Source organism: Elephantulus edwardii, unplaced genomic scaffold (assembly GCF_000299155.1).
Source record: "Elephantulus edwardii isolate Elephantulus edwardi_28Jun2011 unplaced genomic scaffold, EleEdw1.0 scaffold00075, whole genome shotgun sequence".
NCBI classification, from domain to species: domain Eukaryota; kingdom Metazoa; phylum Chordata; class Mammalia; order Macroscelidea; family Macroscelididae; genus Elephantulus; species Elephantulus edwardii.
The window spans coordinates 5,677,062-5,697,332 of record NW_006399825.1 but is presented as its reverse complement, the minus strand read 5'-3'; the positions used below and the strand labels follow the sequence as shown (position 1 = coordinate 5,697,332).

Genomic DNA, 20,271 nt, shown 5'->3' with positions numbered 1-20,271 from the left:
GAGGAGGAGAAGAAGAAGAAGAAGAAGAAGAAGAAGAAGAAGAAGAAGAAGAAGAAGAAGAAGAAGAAGAAGAAGAAGAAATAAAAAGAAGACCCCACTAGATGTCAGAAGTGAGGGGCATCTGCTGACCGTCTAACAGACCTGCTGAGGAGCTCCTTGTGGTTACGTGCCGCTGAGTCAGAACTGACCCATAGCTCTTCCTCCAGCGGGTATTCATATCACACAGGAGATGGCCCATCTTTCTCCTGCAAAGTAGGTGGATTTGAACCACACCTACTCTTGGGTGGGCAGCACAACTCCTTACCTATTAGGTGTTCACCAAAAGATTATGGGAAGAAGAAAAGAGAGTAGCCCCCACAATCTTCTGAGCCTGATGAAGCTGGTGGTTAGACTACTATCATGATTTTTTGGTTTTTACCTTCACTGCTAGCCCATTGAGATCCGCCACCACTGAGCCTCCAGAGACATTTGCATTGGGGACGGTTTCCGTGCTTGTTCCGCGGAGGTGAACGTTTGACATTGGCATCTTTAGTTCACGGCTGGCCACCTGGGTTGTAGAGAGAGTTTCTTCTCAGTGGCAGAACTTTGGTGCGTCATGGACCCCTCACACATGCCCAGCACATGTGAGAAGCCCGCCTGTGCACAAATGGGACCAGGGGCGGAAGCATGAATTTCTCTTTGCAAACAACCCCCAAAGTTCCTCTTTTCTTAAAACTCCGCAGTCAGCCCAGACCCTGAGTACGTACACATTTTCATTTATTTTTCTCTCGTGCAATAGCTTCAGGAGCAGGTGAGGCCCCAGAATCAGGCAGGAGAACACCTTAAGTCTTTATAATCATGAACCAATCTTTATAATAATATAATCAATACCAGTGAGACTTCCACTAGACCACGCTCTGGGAGACTTGAGCAAAATTGCATTTCTTACGGCTTGAAAGAGCAGCACTTCCTGGGAGAAAGACAGCACCTTGCTTTTCTCAGAATAAAGACAGGCAGCATTTTGTATTTCTTAGAAAAGCAGCAGCAGCATGATGAGATCATGGAGTGAGGGTGTTGGTACCAGCGTCTCATGCTGATACAGCGACTGTCTCAAATATCAGCAAATATTCAACGACAACAACTACTCAAAGTCAATGCGATTGAGTAGATTTTGACTCAGCAACACTCACTGCAGCTCTCAGAGCTGTAAATCTTCCCGGGAGGAGACTGCCCGCCCATCCTTCTCCCAGGGAGCCACTGCCAGACATGTTTGGTCAGTAGTACAACACACTGTGGACTAACCTTAAAGCGTACTTTAAAAAAACCCAACCTCAAAACAAAACGAAAACCCCAAATGGACATACAACAAAACTCATCGCTATTGAGTTGGAACCAGCTAATAGTTGACCCTCCAGAAGGTTTTCAGAAATTGTAAATCACACAGAAGGTTATCCATCTTTCTCCCTCTGAGCAGCTGATGGTTTTGAACCACAAGCCTTTGGGTTGGTGGTGTAAGTACTCAGTGGGCCCCCAGAGTGTTAGTTTTTCTTTCTAATGGTGGGGAGCAACGAGCTAACGTGAATTAGAGAGTCATAGTACTAACTTGTGATTCTCCTCTCCCTCCTAGAAATATGCCTTCAAGGATTTGCTTACAAGTCAACAAGGACACCAAGCACACAAAGTCCTTCCTCAGCACTTTGCTTCCAGGTCAGCTACACAAGGAGTGCCCAGTCTGAGAGCATGAAACATGTCTGGTAACTTGATAAGGGAAAAACACAGTCAACATCCATAAAAGTGGGGGAAACGATAAACTTGCAATTCTCAAGTGACTGACACCATGAAAGAAAATACTCAACATCTTTATAATAATAATATGCAAATTAAAGCAATGATGAAGTACTATAATTTACCTATCAAATTACCTAAGATTAAAAATATCAATATTTTTGTGGTGGTTAATGATACATGTCACCTTGGCTAGACTAAAACTCCCAGTGGTTTTACAGACACTACACATCACCTTCTGTTTTGTAATGTGATGTGAGCAGTCAGTTGGAAGAGGAGTTTCCTTAGAAGTATAACCTGCATTCTTTTTCTGTGTTTTCTTTTTCTTTTCTTCTTCTTCTTTTTTTTTTTTTTTTGTTATGTCTTCTGTTGCCCTGCACTTTTAATATAAACTCATGTTCTGGCTAGGTTGATCTCACATTCAGCACCTTATTCTCTGACCTCAAGTTACTGACACTTGACAAGCCTTTAAGTGGCTACTAAACCAGTACAGTTTTGACTCATTGACTTCCACACTCCCAGAAACCAGCAGCCTGACATCTGACCTGCTGGCTATGGATTCTTCAACCTCTGTCACATGAGTCAGAAAAAGCTCCCAGTCTGTCATCTGACTCACTAATTTGGCACTTGGCAGGCTTCACAATTTTTGTGAGCCATTTCTTTGAAATTAATATTTCTTTATATATTTATTGATGTATTTCACTAGTTTTGCTCTTCTAGAGAACCTATCCTAGGACAGCACTGTAAAGAGATGATTACTTTTGGGGAAATAGTTCGGTAGCATGTGTCACACTTTATATCTCACTCCCTGGGGCCCAGTAATTCTATGCCTCGTAATCTATTTTGAGGAAATAATTATTGATACAGTCATAGCTTTTTAATATATGCTTATACATTTAAGTGTTCAACAACTGTTATCAAAGGCAGATAGTCACTAAAAACCAAGATTATGAAACATTCTTAATGATGGGATTAGATGGTCACTTACTTAAGGGCAGATGAATAAAATGGGCTGCAAATGAATATTTAAGCATGTTAATGATTTTTTGGAAAAGAAAAATTATATAATGGAAAGGCAGTGACTATTGGTCTACAACAGTGTTGGTTACTAAGTGGTAGAATTGTGTACAGCTTTTTCAAAATTGTTTTCTACACATTTCAAAGTTTATAATCTAGAACTACTATGATTATAAAAAATATAAACTGTAGCTAAAAATTTATAGATGCATTTCACTGGTTTTGTTCCTCTAGAGAACTCAGCCTGAGACAATAAAAAAATCAGTATTAGTGGTGTATTGAGATCTATGCTTTCTGGAAAACAATTTGGTAATTTGTAGCCACACCTTGGTTAGAAATATCAAATGTGATTTACATTATCAACTGTTGTGAGTCATTAATATAACATAAAAAGTGAGAAAGAGCACAGTATATCAGAATTTATACACCTTATTACTGCCAAGCAAAAGTTCAAAGGGGAAACTCACTTGTTAATATTTCAAAGGTGAGCAGTAAATCAACCCACAATTTCCTTTAGCAATAAAACAACTTGAGACTCTTATAGGAAGTTCAGTTACAAAGCTGATTTGTTTACATTTTCTGCTAATAGCTGAGCTGTCAAAACTCATGTCTTCTACTTTCTTTTTACCTTATAAAACACACATTCATAGTTCCCCCCCCTTCACTCACACACACGACCCTATAAACAGAGTTGCTGTTGTTATTGTTAGGTGCCACTGAGTACAACTCATAGTGACCCTATGAACAACAGATCTGTCCTATCCTGTGCCATCATCACAATCTCTGAAACACTCAAGCCCATTGCTGCAGTCACTGTGCTAACCCACCTGGTTGAGAGTCTTCCTCTCCTTCGCCATCCCCTCAGCTTTCCAAGCATGATATCCTTCTCCAAGGAATAGCCTTTCCTAGCAACATGCCCAAAGCATGTGAGATGAAGCATCACTGTCCTTGCACTCTGGCTGCACCTTCTCCAAGACATATCTGTTGTTTTGACACTGTTACGTGCTATCAAATTGACTATAACTCATAGCAACACTGTGAACGACGGATCTGAACTTTCACTATCCTGTATCATCCCCATGACCTCTACCAGGTTCAAGTCCATTGTTACAATCTCTGTGTCAATCTATCTCATTGAGGGTGGGTCTCCTCCTCACGCATGTAAACACACATGTAGCGCTTAATCCAACTATTTGCATTCTTACCTGAATCATTTTTGTGTGGACCCCTTGTCCCATTTCAATTCCACCATGAGTTACCAGCACAGACCCATCTAGGTAAATGTGAACCAGGGCAGCAGCCTAAACAGAGAAGATGAAAAGTCGCCATGATCTTTGTGATTGATCTCATCAAACACCACATTAGGGAAGACACTTTCCTTATAAGCAGATTCTTCTTTAACATCCTTCATCCTCCACCAAAAACATATGGAGGTACTTTGTCTGCTGCCCCTGAGGTCTAGGGCAATTCTGAGATAAGTCTGCCTCATGGTTGCCCCTAAAATACCAATTTGTCCCAGGAGGACTTGCAGTGTGTACTTTATGCTTTTCTCTCGTTAATAAAACATTTGAGCACACTGGCACTTTATAATACCCCTTTATTTTGGATTTCAAAAAAGTTCAAGGCTTTCTTCTGGGAGGTGAGAGTTATTTTTTTATTTGATTTTATACTGATTTATTTACAAAGTTCATATACATTGTTTATCACATTAGATTCTCTTTCCCATTTCCTTCACTCATCCCCCTCCCCACATCAGAAGGTGCGTATCATGTGATTAACCCACCCCACCCCTGCTTCCACCCTCTCCCACCTTGGATGCTCATACTCATTCTACAATAATGGTCTTATGTAATATTTGTCTTTATAGGACTGAGTTAGTTCACTTAGCATAATGCTCCCCAGATCCTCTCAAGTTAGGTAATAATTTATAAAATCATTGATTCTGCTTGCTATGTAGTATTCCATCGCATGAATGTACCATAATTTCTCAATCCATTCAATTGTGGTTGAACAAGTGGGCTATTTCCGTGATCTTGTGATGAGGAACAGCGCTGCTATGAACATTGGTGTTCAAGTCTCTGTTTGTACCTCAGTTCTCATTCTCTTGGGGTATATTCCAAGCAGTGGAATATCTGGGTCATATGGACTTTCTATGTTCATTTTCTTGAGGAAGCACCAAACTGCCTTCCAGAGTGGTTGTACCATTTTACAATCCCACCAACAATGAATAAGAGTTCCTATCTTGCAACTGATTGTCTCCAACTTATTACTTGCTGTCCTATTAAACTTTGCCACTGCTACTGGGGTAAGATAGTGTCTCATTGTGGTTTTGATTTTTATCACTTCTATTGCCAGGGTAAACAGGTTGAAAAAAGAGATAATTGTGGGTACACATTTTTTCTGTAGTTGTAGGTGTGTTGTTTAAGAGCCAAAACAAAAATACAAATAAGAAGGGAACATATACTCCTCAACAAGCCATTAATTTTTGTTTCAAAATAGGCTAAGTACATTCCAAACCACATTGGCAGATAAATTACTGAATTTGAGTTAGAAAGAAACTTAGATACAATCTAATCTAACTGCAACTCCTCATAGGGACCAAAAAAAGGAACCAAATTCCTGCCTATAATCAGCAACGCATTTTAAGCTAAACATATTTTACAATGAACAACAATGTATCTTCTTTCAAGTTTGTCTAAGCTAAATGGTTATACAGTGCTGAAAAAAAAATTTAAAAAATCAGAGCTTCATTGAAACAGATGAGGGAGAGAATAGTTTAAAAGTGATATATGATAGGATATTATAGTTATCACAAGAGTCCACAATTAAGGTTGCATAGTGGAATGTACTTGGGGCAGTGAGAGGGGTGTGGGGGGATTGTATACCAAAGAAAGAATTTTTCTTCTACTTTTCTTTTTTTTTTAATTATTATTAAATTTTATTAGTTTCAGTGAACATTCACAGGGATTCTGGGCTTTCACTCCTTCATTGCCGCACCATTCTCTCCACCCTCCTCCCCAGTTTGTTCTTCTTCCCCGCCATCCGAATGTCTGTTTTAATTGTCTAATTGCCACAGTGGCAATTTCTTCTACTTTTCAAAGAGAGGAGCAAACTGGCGAGGTGGCGGGGAGGAGGAGGAGTGGGGGAGGGGGGAGAGTTGGGCAGGGAGAAAAGTGCAACAATGAATGAATGGAAATCCAAAATATCTGTAAATGTTCATTAAAATTAAAAAAATTGAAGTGGAAAAAAACAAACCCAAGAAAGAAAAAAAAAAATCAGAGCTTCAAATGGGTTCGTTCATGGCCAATGTGGTACATGTGATTTGTTCATGGTAAGGAAGAACAGAACCAGATTTATAAAATGTGGTGTACTGGACTGATAACTGTAACGGGGGAAATGATGGGTTGGAGTCCTGGAATAGGGGAGTTGGAAGAATTTCCACTCTTAGTGCTAGTGAGCCCTTTCAGGAGCCTGATACAGGATACAGGACTATTGTCAGGATGGATTCAAAGGGACACAGCCGGCCCCCGTCTTTGAGCCTGACTCCTGTTTCAGACTCTGCCTGTAAAGAGGTGTCACTGCCGTGAACACGCACGACAGCCTTGCTTTCCAGGAAGGAGGTGAGGTTCCCAGGAGGACTTTGGCCACTTCCCCACCTCATCTGGTACAGGAACATTTTACAAATTCAGGCCCGTTCTGGTTTTGCATCTTCAGCCTTTATTGAATCAGGAAAACCTGGGAGGATCCTGAGACCATAAAATAGTAGAGACGATCATAAGTATTGTGCCAAGAGCTTTGGAAGGAGACAGCAGAGGGTATTTTACTATTAACTCATTGCTCCGAACCATCTTTAGGAGCTCCTGGTAATATATTTTTCAAAACAATAACGATCAGGAGTTGACATCTGATGAGGAGCACCCGCAGCCATCAGAAGCAAGCTGACAGCAGCAGCAGGGAAAACCCCCAGCACTCCATCCTGTTGCTCTGCATTTATATTCTTCTAGACGTGGGACCCCTGAGGGAAGCACCACATCCTAAGGCAACACTTGAAATGCAAGCAGTGTTTCATGTGTAGTAGCTGCTCAATAAATGTTTGACAAGTAAATCTTCACTGGCATCGTCATCTGACTTCTTAGGCTTAAAAGCTGGACCTGGCCTCTGTTTGGTCCCCTTGGTTCTGCCAGCAGAGTGTGGGCCTGGTGTGAAACTGGTCTTGGTGCATGTGATTGAGCTATGGTTACAGTGGCTTGTATATTTCCTTCAGGGAAAGACACCCCACCCCACCCCCCGCCTCTCCCCAGAAAAAGCCCTCCACCTGCACATCCAGGGCAGCATTTCTATTAAAGGCTGCTGAGTAATTCGTTCCATGTGGTGCTGCAATCGCCTCAGGCCATTTAAGATGTCAAAATTGGTTCGGTTAAGTGGCACCGCTGGATGGTTCATTGTCAGCATTACAAAAGATAATTCCACAAAGCTTCATCTACAAAATTGGCACCACTGGAGCGTTGAAACAGATGGTTCTTCAATATAAATAGTGGTATTAGTGAGAGAAATTTGAGTTTTCAAGCAATGATTGCTGGTATTGTTGAAAAGTTTGTTTTAATACCACGTATTCCTCAAACGTCCCACTCATTTAAAAAGTTGAGTTCGTCTTCTGTGCCAGGCTCTGTGTAAAGGCCTCAGTTATACATTGTGAATGACACCCTCTGTGTGTTCTTGAGTGTTCACAGTTTAGGAATTAAGCATAAGGTCAAGGAGGCATGTTTGCCAGCCCCTCCCCCAGCTGTCGAGAGCACAAGGCTGCTTCTGCTCAGGGAGGTGGCGTGGATGATGCGGGGACATGGGGCCCATGGCCAGGCAGCCCTGAGGTCAAATCCTTATTTGCTATCCATAGTTGGATGTCCTTGGACAAGACAGTGATTCTTAGGGGGGCTTCAGTTATTCCATCTATGCTGTTTATCTGTCATCGTGTCACCCTCACTCAGGGCAACCACAATCACAACAAACGTTGTGCAATCCTCTGCCACAAGCAGTTTGCTTGGATCAGACCCATCCCCAGGGATTTCTCTGGCTGGTTTTAGGAAGCAGATTGCCTGGCTCTTCTCATTAGTCTGTCTTCTCTGGAAGCTCCACTGAAATCTGCTCAGCATCATCACATCAATGCACAAGTTTCCACTGAGAGGTGGTTGCTGTGCACACAGTGCCTGGGCAGGGAATTGAACCAGGCCTCATGCACAGAAGGTGAGGATTCTACCGCGGAATCACTGATGTCTTCACTTCTATTCTACAAACCAGAAATAATAACACTTCCTCAAAGCGATGAGATTACAAAGTGCTTAGGCCACTGCCTTCCCCCTGGAAAGGCACTCAAGTCTCATTTGCCATACCTTCCTCTTTTGGTTTACTGCAAAAAACAGTGGTTCAATGCGTGTCAACCAGACAGCAACTTGATTGAGCTTAACTCTGTGATTGAACCCCTAAGGAAATATTTAAACATAGAATCTGGTCTAGACAGAAGGATGCCAGCAGCCTTTGAGAATGAATCTGTACTGACAGCTACTTCCCTGGATTTTTCCCAGCTGAGCTGAGTCCCCAGCTCAGTTCCCACATCAGATCCTTTAGGGACACATTTGGATGGCATTGAGAAAGAAAAGAAAAAAAATCCAGACAGTTCTGGAAGTGAATTGGACCTGGATTCTGATCTTGGGCCTGCTCTCACCAGATGGTAGCTGTGAGGCACAGTGTTTGAGTCCTCTGAGGCTCCCTTCTCTTCAGGTTCAAACAAAGATACAAATCTTACAGGCTGCCCTGAAGGAACCTGAGCATGAATGAGTTCTAAAACACAGTACTGTAACACAGTAGGTGCTCTGGGCAGACTTAGCCCAGGGTGGAGGCTACTAGACATCAAGTTGTAACTGCTGGGTTTCCAGAGAATTACTGAACAATGGAGACTGTCCTGCTTTACCAGCCAATCTCCCCAAGGACAGATGGCCCAGAGTGACTTTGCTATCTGTCAGCCAATCAGTTTACCCCAAAATTTGTAAACCAAGACTTAACCATTGGCAAACTTTGCTCCCAGGTATTAAAAAAAAATCAGAGGTTGTTCCCCATTTCCCCCCCACCCCACCCCCCAACATCCCATGTTTGCCTGAGATCCTCAACACAGGTTTTGACTGCCTTCCTCTTTAGGGTAAATCCTGAGCAGACCACTAATTGGCTCTGTGCTTCTCTTTGCTATTGTAAATAGGGACTGGGTGAGGTTGTAATCCTCCTCTGAGCTAGCACCTCTCTGCAGTCACAGCTGCATGCAAACAATCCAACAAAGTGCAAAGACACAAACGCTGATCCAGGTTAGTCGGAACAATGGATGGGGTGAAGTCCTACCTGTGTTCCCAGCTCGACTTCACAAGTACACGCTTGATCCCACTCACAGCTCCTCCCTTCATTTATCCCAGCATCAACACACCTGTTATGCTTTTCTCAGGGATTAACTAGAGGCGCGGGTTTTACAAAGGCAGAGAAAACAACTTATCTAAGGAAGAATAAAGGCGGCAGGGTCCGCAGCACGTGAGCTAGAGGAAAGCAGTTCTTCACCTGCCAGCCAGGGGAGAAGTTTTCTCTCAGAAATGATGAAGCTGAAACAGCAAGTGGCATTTAGCAACCAAGCAAGGAGAGTTACTTAGCCAGTGAAAGAAATTCAATCCTGAGAGCAGATTTCCAATCTTCCCCATCACACTCTGAACAGCTATAAGCTGAATAAACTGTCGAAGTTGTGTATTCCTTAAGATGACTTAAACCACTGGACTTTCTGTATTTTTATCTACTTCAATTCACCAAAAAGAGGGGTAGGGTGTCAAATTCCCATGGCACAGAATCAGAGAGTGACAGGGAATCACTCAATCCCATCCTCTTTGCAGATGAGCAACTTGGGGCCCAATGGCCCAGAGCAAGTTGGCTTGCCTTGGGTGATTAATGACAGGACTGGAAGTAGACCCAAGGTCTCCTGATTTCCCAGGAAGAACATTTTCATCAGCCCTGAGCACACACTCAGCGGGGCTCTTGTCTCCTCTGGATTAAATAGAGCTGGCTTGATCTAGCCCAATTTTGCTGAAATCTGTTGCAATTAGGCATTGTAATCATCTGGCTAATCCAATTGAATGGATTCAGTTTTGTCCAGGCCTCTCTCTCCCTGGTGGCATTCCTACATGCGCTTGGGTACTGACCTGGCTGGCAGCGAGCGAGCCCATGCCAATAGGAAACTTCAGAGGGACCATGGCCAGTCCTTTCTTCTTCCAGTGATTCTCTGTGTTGAATCTCTCCACGGCTGCTTTCCTCAGAGAGTAAGAAGACATGGCCATGCATTCTTTCCAGCACTGGATCAGGTTCTTGGCATCAATCTCTTGTTTGTAGGGTGTCTGATCAATCTCCTTGTACATGTTTATTGTTCGGACCTTGAAGAGAAAAGAAAATGAAAATGGGGGTAAATCTGCATAATTTCTTCTATCCACTTCCTACTCTCATTCAAATTCTGTCCATCTTTTAAAACCTGAAACGAATTCTACTTATTATTTGTTGAAGCTTTTCCCAATGCTCAATGCATAATCTTTTTCTCTCTCATTTGTGTACCCCAGAGCATCTATTAAATATGTAATCACATGCTTACATGCGCTCGGTGATGCTCTTGTATCAATTCAAAGGAAGGAGACCATGCATTCCATAAACTATTAATTCTAGCTGTGATTGTGAATATCTGTTGAAAGGTAATCTTGAACTTAATTTCCAGGCTACATGATTTGGATTATGCAGATGCTGTGGCAAGATAGCACTACTCACTTTCAAAACACGAGAATACTAAAAAGTGTGATTTAAATATAATGACTACCTAGGATGAAGAACAAATTCAAAGACTCCATCCCTGGCTGTCTAAAGTGCTAAGTGGAGATTCCCCCCCCCCCTCACACCGTAATACCAGAACTGATGACTGTGCTCTCGAGCTGCCTTACTTTCTCAGGTGGAAAAACTCTCAATAGTTGTGACCGGTTACCTCCTGAGCTTGCCAATGGGGCCAAATACACATTCCCCACCACCACCTAAAAAGAATTTTAGGCTATTACAAGGGAAAGACTGAGTACTAGAGCTATATTTTTAAGGTGGTTATTCTGTCTTTAAAGAGCTCTTATGATGCAGAGGATTAAGTTAGTAAGAAAGAAGGTTGATGCGTTGGGACTAAGGAAAGGAAAGTTGGGGCATCAAGCAAAGTGGGAACGAGGATGGGAGCATTAGATGCCAGCCGAGGGTCAGCTGGAGAGTCAAACAATCTTCAGAAGGGACTGTCAATTTCAGGGAGAACAGGCAGACTTGGAACCATCAGACAACATACTCAAAGAGTGGCTACCCCTCACCAAAGAGAGGTCCATGAGCTTGCTGGGAGAGGTTACATGACGAGAAACCACAAGCATACTTTTCTCAGAGGGCCCAAGTCAATTAAAACTCTCAATCGTATTTGATATTGCTGGAGGTCTTGAGATGTATCTCATTTTTACTTTTAAAATGTATGCAACATCTATGTGAACTGAAGTCTGTACTCTGCTTCAAGAACTCTCAACTTACTAAAGTTCACTTTAACAGATCTTTGTTGAACTAAATCAAATTGAAAACAAAGTAGCAGTCAAGAAAATGGTTTATGAAGTCCTGCAGTTTGAGTTAGTTAAAACACCTTGAGTTTTTACCCATCCTTCTTCTCATCTTCCCAGTCCTAATACCACCATGGAAGACACAGAGGAGGAGGAGATGGCAAGAGAGAGGTCTCCCCACGCCAACACCCATCTAGCATCCTGGGACAGAAGAGGTGCAGGAAGAGGAACAGAGTTCATGTTAATGAATGAAGCTGACTCAAAATACCTGTAGAGAGACCAGTTTAGTAGATGATTACAAGTTTCTAGTTGTTGTTGTTGTTGTTGATTGCCTTGGGGTCAAGCATGACTCACAGCAACCCTATGAACAAAAGGCCTGAAGACCCTCTATAACTATCGACATTTATCAAAAAGTTTAGAAAGCCATCCTAAAACGTTTTTAAGGAAGCCTAGTACACGGGGCCAGGATGGGCCAACGTTCAGATCTATTGTTCTTAGGGTTGCCATGAGTCCTAGTCAACTGCAGCACTTAACAATGACAACAACACTACTCAGGGGAAAGATGGGTTTGATAGAACTTGTGTTAGTAATGATATAATACAGCCAATGGAGGCTCTTCACTATTAAAGTTCAATGTTCCTTAGTGTCCTCTGTCTCAGGATTTTTGAGCAGACAAGAATCACTGAACACTGAATTCTTGCCTCTGTATTAACCAGGTAGTCTGCTCCCTTGAGCAAATCATTAGCCTCCTACACTGTCAAATGTCTTGACTGGAATGGCTCTCAAGAGCCCTTCCATCTCTCGGTTTTGAAGTCTTTTGGATATTATACTAATTCTGTATTACCTTCTCAGGGGACAAACCACATCTGGCTGCCACATCCGTGATACAGGATTCAGTGATCAGTGCTGCCTGAGGAAACCCAAATCCACGCAAAGCTGTGTTGGATGGAAGATTGGTTCTGCAGGCCCGGGCCCGGCAGCGCAGGTTGGGAAACTTGTAAGCATTGTCCATTTTCAGAACTCCCATCTCTATCACCTAGAATGATCCATAGTGAATGTTACAAGAGCTTCATCTTTCTATAAATGTTTGGTCATCCTGAGACCTCAGACCAAAATGGCAGCCAACTCTACAGCTCCTTAAAGATGCTAAAGTATTTCACATGCTCCAAGTCAAAGAAATACATTTTGCTGTAAAATAACTTATAAAGAACTTGAATAATTTTTCTTTTGGAATCATTACATATGTCTTACTCATTTTAGAGCCCAAGAGCCTATGCTTTTAAAGAAAATTCAAGTTTCAAACATTTCCAAATGCCGTTAAAAAGTTCATTACAAGACCAAAACATTGGGTTTGTAGAATGTAAATGATAAAATATTCTGGAAAAGAGAAAAAACCCTTTTGGTGTTTAGTCTAATGCAATGATTCTCAGCTAGTGATGATTTTGTCTCCCAGGGATATTTAGTCTGGAACATTAGAGAACGATGATGGTTTACTGGTAAGGAGTTGAGCTGCCAAAGCAAAGGCGTATGGTTCAAATCCATCATCTGCTCCATGGTAGAAAGATGGGCAATCTCCTCCTTTGCTATTTATTGCCTCTGAAAACCCACTGAAGGGTCAGCCATGGGTTGGTTCTGCCTCAACAGTACACAACAACAACAACAAAGGTTGGTGTGAAGGAAGAGGGGCAAAATTGCTGACATCTACTGAGGAGAAGCCAAGGATGTTGTTGTATATCCAAAGTGTTAACAAGGTTGAGATTGGAAAAGTCTTGTCTTATTATTACATCCAGGAAAAGTACTAAGTATGATTACTACTTAACAATTGAACATTTTCAATTAGATAATTTTGTCCAACACTCTGAAGAATACAAATTTGCTCCTTAAAGCACTTACAAATACTGATTCATCCAGGGAGGCACCTCCATTGCTATAATGCACAGTATCCAGGGCCAAGATTCTGCCATCGTTCATGAAGCCAACCTGTAAAAAGAGAACTGATCTTTAATAATGGCACTGGGGTCAAATCTCACTAAAGTTCACTTATTATATGTGAATTTTCCACAGATTAGTCGTGGCCTCATTGAGATATTATCTATATTCATTTCAAAATTGGAACATATTATTTATTCTACATTCATTTCCTCCAACACTATCTCCTTTCAAATACAGAGACTCCTGATCCTTTCAGAAAAGGCACAGCAAGACATGGAAGCAAAACAAACAAAAAACGCCCTTGTTCCTTCTGTCACTGATGATCAACCAACTCCTCCTCCTCCTCAAAGAACAGCAATATTTTAATAAAAAATATTAAGCAAATGCATAAATTCATGTGTGATCTTTCATTCTTAACTCCTTGAATTCTGTTTCCCATCCTTTTTTCTTTCTAGAGACATCTTTAAAACCATTGATCATTTCCTAATCTCCAAAGTTGGAGGATCACTCATAGTATATGCTATATATTTTTCTGTAAGCATAGAGAAAGATTACTACATTTTCCAGGCTTCCTTGCAGTGATATGAAAGAGGTCTGGCCCACAAAGTTTTAAGTAGAAACATGAGCAGCACTTGCAGATCTTGGTTTTGAAACATTCCCCCAGTGATCTTCCATGCCCCCTCACCGCCTGTCTGCTGGCCTCTGTGGAAGACCCAGTGAAAGACTCAGAGGTTTAGGACAGTGCTGCCCAACAGAACTTACAGTGATGTTGCATTGTCCCGTGTCTGCACAGTTCCCTCTAGTTGCCACGAGGCACATATGGTTACTAAGTCCTTAAAATGTGGCTGATGTACTTGGGGTGGTGGGAGGGGTGTGGGGGGATTGTGTACCAGGGAGGGAGTCTTTCTTTTGCTTTTTGAGGAGAGGAGCGAACTGGGGGTTTGGGGGAGAGGGTTGGGCAGGTAGAGAAGTGCAGCAATGAATGAATGGAAATCCAAATTCTCTGTAAATGTTCATTAAAATTATTAAAAAAAAAGAAAAGAAAAAACTGTGGCTGATGGAATGGATGATTGAAGAAGAATCAATGCCTTTACATTGTGGAACTGGTGAAGAGTACTGAATATACAGTGGACTGCCAAAAAACCCCAAACAAGTCTGGCTTGGCGGAAGTATAGTCAGAGTGCTCCTTGGAGGCAAGGATTGTGAAACTTCCTTTCACATACTTTGACATGTTAACAAAAAGGGCCAGTCCTTTAAAAAAAAAAATATCATGCTGGGAAAGGTTGAGGGTCAGGAAAAGAATAGATGATCCTCAACCAAATGGACTGACACAGGGACTGCAACGACGGGCTCGATTAAGTCGGAGACTGTGAGGCGGTTCAGGGCCAGGCAAGCTCCCAATCTATCGTTCATAGTCATTATGAGTCATGGTGGACACAAAGACACCCAACAAAAGCAACACCAAAGCTGCAGAGGAACTAAGTTGTCATTTTATTTATTAAAGGAGTTCTGATGGCTCTGTCATCCTAGCAGACAGGGTGTTGTGCTATCAAATCAAAGGTGGCTGTCATTTTTGTGTGTCATAGAGTCAGAACCGACCCATAGCTGACTCTCCGGCCAGTTTTCAGAGGCAAATAATCACATCGGAGGAGACTGCCCATTCTTCTCCCATGAAGCAGCTGGTGGCCTCAAATTGCATGTCTTTGGGATTGTAGTGTAGCTTCTTGCCTCTAGGCCACTAGCGCTCCACCAGAACTCAAAAGTAGATGGTTCAAATCTATCAGCTGCTCCACGGGAGATGGATGGGCAGTCCAAGAAAGATTTACAGCCTTGGAAACTCACAGGAAGGTTACTATGAGTCAGAACTGACTTGATGGCAGTGGGAAAATATGTGGGAAGAAGCATGGTTGGCTATCAGATCTACATTAATGGAGAAATCAACACTCTTGGCACCAGAAGCCAGGAATTTAAAAGATGTATTGCATTGGGAAAGTCTGCTGTCAGAGAAGTCTCCAGAGTGCTGAAGAGCAATGATGTCATTCTGAAGACTAAGGTGAGCCTGATATTGGCCATGGTCTTTGCAATCACTTGCTATGCATCAGAGAACTGGACAATGACTAGGGAGGACAGAAGGAGAATTGATGCCTTTCAGCTGTGGTGCTGGAGAAGAGTATTGAATATACTATGGACTGCTAAGAGAACAAACAGGTTTGTCCTAGAGAGAGTTAAATCAGGTTGCTCCTTAGAGGCAAAGATTCTGAAATTTCATCTGACATACTTTGGACACTTTGCAAGGAGGAACCAATCCATGGGGAGGGCGTCATGCTTAGAAAGGTGGAGGGACAGTACAGGAGAGGAAGGCCCTTGATGAGATGGACTGATTCAGTGACTCGGCTAATGGAGGTCGTTGTGTCAGAGACAGTAAGATTGGTGCAGGATAGAGCAGGGCTTAGGGCTGTTGTACATAGGGTCGCTATGAGTCGCAGGCCACTCGACAGCACATGTTTTCCAGTTATTCACTCCTAGCAGCTAATATCAGTGAGGGCTTTTTCACAAACTGACATCTCTGCGCAAAGCAGGAATGTTTCATTGAGTCAGCCTGTAATCAGCACAAGGAATAGGAAGTTAAACAAAAGCACAGTTTCTTGATTTGCTATCTGTTATTCAACACTAGAGAGTAGCCCCTATTCTTTGCCTTGTGGCAAACACTCTACATTCATTAAATGTTATATTAATAGTGTAAATTCTTTTTCTTTTACTCACTTTGTACTTCCCAAGGTAAGGGTGGCGGCCTCCAGTTATTAACATGTCTTCTCCTCGTTCCAGGATGCAACGGACTGCACGGCCAAGTCTAACCCAGAGACAGAGCAAATGAGGTTAAAGTCTTTTATCAAGCTGGTAGTCTCTGGGGCTTATGAAACTCCTACTGAGAGCTTAAGGAGAGTCCACACACTACACAACAATATCACCATGCATCCTAGGCTGTGCTAATCCCAGGCAAACACCGTGGACACCTTCTGCCTGGGTTAGGACACAGCAACAAGCATTTAATGCGTAGCAGGGAGGGTCCTGGGTGCCAGGGGCCCTAGAACATCCCTTTGGGACATTTTCCACTATGGTAAAACCCCTGCTATAGGCAAATGTTACAGACATGTTAAGAATGGAGAAACTACTTTTATAAAATAGGACTGACATTGGGGCTGAGAGAAGACAGAGAAGCAGGGGAGGAAAGATACATACTGCATTTCATTGCAACAGATGAGGAAGATAACTGTTTAAAGGGATATATGATTAGGTATTAGTGTCATGACAGGAGTCCAGAATGAAGGCTGCACAATGCAATGAACTTGGCGCAGGGGGGCGGGGGGTGGTGGTGGTGGTGGGGGATTACATAGCAATTAAAGAGTTTTTCTTTTACACACCAAGGAGAACGTTAATGGGAGGGGAGGAGGTGACAGTGAATGACTGGAAACCCTAAGTCTCTGTAAACTTTCATTAAAATTAATATATTTTTTTTTAAATCACACACACAAAAAAAAAGAATGGAGGAACTTGGCTGTTGTCTTACTGCCAAATGTTACTGGAAGGATAGCAAAGGGATCAAGGTAGTTCTGCTTGCTGGGATTGGAAGAACTACTCTACAGGATTCTGGCAAAGACATTAAGCCATCTAAGTGTGCCTGTCCAAAAAGACAATTTCCTAGCCTCCTACTCAGAGAACTCTGGTGGCCTTGTGAGCAAGGAATTGGGCTGTCAATTCAAAGGAAGGTGGTTCAAATCCACCAGCTGCTCCTCGTGAGAAAGATGAGCAATATGCTCCCATGGGATTTACAGCCTCTGAATGTCTTCTGGAAGGTCAGCTATGGGTCAGTTCTGACTCAGGAGCACATAACAACAACACCGTACTGTTCTGAGATCCTGAAAGGAAAATGTCAATAAAAGTAAAGAGAGTATATAACAAAAGAAAAATTCTAAATCAAAGTAGAGTGTGTGTGTATTCTTACATATGTGTTTAAAAAGACAAGCTTAACAAATGCTAAAGACAAAGAAACCCTTTGAATTCTGCAACTGCTTCCTATCCAGGTACCACCATTTCTTTTTATTATCCTTTCCATTCTTTCCAGTAATTAATTCTCACTTTAATTCTTTCAGTATATAGTGTCACAACGTAAGATTAAAAAAATTGCAATAAATTAACAGCTTGCTTGTACACTTGCCTAATTTATGATGTAATTTTAGATAATCTTGGCCCAGATTCTTTCTCATTAATCCTAACATTCAGAGTTTTCATTTAGCTCATCTTATTTTTAGGTTATTTAATAATATTTTCCCTCCTCCACCTACTTGTTTGCAGCAAACGCGGTGATGGCCGCCATGATGCCCGTTTTCGTCACCTTTCCCCCGAACGCCCCTCCAACACGCTTCACATGGCACATGACCTTGTTAGCTGGGACCTTCAAGGTTGAGGCCACGATATCCTGTGAACGGTAACAGTTCTCATTACTCTGGCCCACTGTCTGCACGGCCTTAATTGTCACTCACTGTCACCTTCACGATCCTAACAAAAAGAAAGCATCTCCTGCAGATGGGAGCGGGACAGCACTGCCCTTTTTGATCCCTTAAGGTTGTGGGTGACACACAAACTGCTAAATGAAGGAACAGAGTTCACACAACCGTGACATGCCTACCTGCCTGCTCTCGGCACTGCTTGGTTATAATGATATCACTGTCCAGAAGATTTTTAAAACCTCTGATCAAAAGTAAAAGGCCTTAAATAAAGCAAGGTTTATGTCACTTTCAGCAAAATTAGATCCGACTTTTTCCTAGATGGCTGTTCTTAGGTTTCTTATCTGGTGAAACAAGTCTAAATAACTTATGTTGTATTTTCTCTGTACCCAAGTCAGTATGTGAAGGAAATACACGCCCCCCAAAAAAAGGGTGTTGATACAGACACAGTAGGGTGAAATGGCCTTTAAAAATATTCTTTTTATAAGAATGTAGAAACAAAGTCTCAAGGAAAAGCCTTGGGTAGGCAACTCTTATCTAAGTTTCCCATGAAATCCAGAAGGTTTCACTTGAACAAGCAGTTTCTAAAGAAAATCCCTTGGGGTTAATTCTTATTAGCAGCTCTGGGCTCAAGTAATGTTTTAGATTAACTTAGATATTATTGCCTACAGACAAAGGTGTGCCTGATCCAGGCCATGGTCTTCACAATTACTTACTGTGCATCAGATAACTGGACAATGACCATGGATGACAGAAGAACAATTGATGCCTTTGTGTTGTGGTGCTGGAGAAGAATGCTGAACATACCATGGACAACCAGAAGAACAAAATAGGTCTGTTGTGGAGCCTTCTTGGAGGCTAGGATTTTGAAGCTCTGTCTCACATACTTTGGGCATGTGGCCAGAAGAGACCAATCCTTGGAGAAGGACATCATGCTTGGAAGGGCAGAGGGACAGCATAGGAGAGGAAAAGCCTGGATGAGACGGACTGACATGGTAACTGGGGCAATGGAATTAGATGTGTTGGAGTCAGTGAGACTGGCACAGGATAGGGCAGGGTTCAGAGCTATTGTACATCGGATCGCTATGAGTCATGGGCGACTCGATGGCACATAACAACAACAGACAGTATTATACCTCATTCTGAAAAGTAGACATTGTAAGGATTTTATGACAATAGTTGTAAATTTTGTAGTCTGCTGGACACATTATATACTATATTCCAAGAGCATAAGAAGAGATAAATAGCAGAAGCTGGACTATATAGAGAAGACTATGGCATGAGGACTGGGGAAGATCCACCACACTACTTGTATTATGAAGATGACACAATCTTGCTTGTAAAAAACAAAGATGACTTGAAGCACTTACTAATGAAGCTCAAACAAGGACTGTAACCTTCAGCATGGCTTACACCTCAACATAAAATAAAAGTCCTCACAACTGGAACAATAAATAATGTTAAATGGAGATAAGATTGATGATATCAAGGATTTAATTTTATTCTGATGCTCAATCAACACCCATGGAAGTAGCAGTCATGAAATTAAATAGCATATTGCAACAAGCAAATCGGCCACCAAGGACCTCTTTAAAATCCTAAAGATCAAGGATCTTCTTTTAAAGACTAAGGTGCACCCAAACCGTGCCATGGTATTTTCAATTGCTTGATATGCATGTAAAAGGATGGCAATGGAAAGAGAAGATTAAGGAGGAACTGATGCTGTCAAAATACAAAGTTAATAAAGAATATTGAAAATACCATGGGCTGTCAAAGAGCAAACAAATCTGTCCTGGAAGGTGTGTGGCCACCATGTTCCTCAGAAGCGAGGTCAGTGAGACCTTGTTTCACATACTGAGGGCATGTTATCAGGAGAGGCTAGTCTTAGAGAAGGACTTCCTGCTTAGAAAAGTAGAGGATCAATGGGAAAGACGAAGATCCTCAATGACACAGTGATGGCAAAAACCCAGACTTAAGCAGAGATGGCGAGAAAGGTATAGGATCGGGCAGGGTTTTGTTTTGTTGTATATATGATGACTATGAATCAGAACTGACTCGATAGCACCAGATAACAACAAAGGTGTTGGATGACTGTTAATACCAAAATGGATAGGGTTATAAGTGCCTAATATGCTCTCAGTTCCTGAAATGGTATTTTTGGCTCTACTTGCTCTCCTGTACTTGCTTTCTGCTGGCACAAAACAGTTGTGTCTCCTCTAGGATGGCCCCACATTACCTGTATGTATTTAGGAAACTGTGTGGAAACGTAAACATCCATTTCTTGATCTTCTCCTTTGGGCACCACAAGCATGCTTTGGGTTTCCATATAAAAATGTTCTTGGCCTCCTATATATATCTCACCTGTTGGAGAAAAATACACCTGAGACAAGGAGGCAGTGGGATAGAAAAGATCACACCCT

General features: G+C 42.1%; 1 protein-coding gene across 1 annotated transcript in view; it reads right to left on the bottom strand.

The window, feature by feature from the left end:
• Positions 1-20,271, bottom strand: part of LOC102851278 (aldehyde oxidase-like) — an 86,846-nt gene that overhangs the window by 13,225 nt on the left and 53,350 nt on the right. The window contains exons 21-28 of the mRNA XM_006889076.1: positions 20,088-20,212; positions 17,690-17,823; positions 16,110-16,197; positions 13,308-13,394; positions 12,259-12,450; positions 10,005-10,232; positions 3,987-4,082; positions 419-547 (exon numbers count right to left, since the gene is read on the bottom strand). Of these exons, the coding sequence (XP_006889138.1) occupies positions 419-547; positions 3,987-4,082; positions 10,005-10,232; positions 12,259-12,450; positions 13,308-13,394; positions 16,110-16,197; positions 17,690-17,823; positions 20,088-20,212 (1,079 nt within the window). The remainder of the gene's footprint in view (positions 1-418; positions 548-3,986; positions 4,083-10,004; positions 10,233-12,258; positions 12,451-13,307; positions 13,395-16,109; positions 16,198-17,689; positions 17,824-20,087; positions 20,213-20,271) is intronic.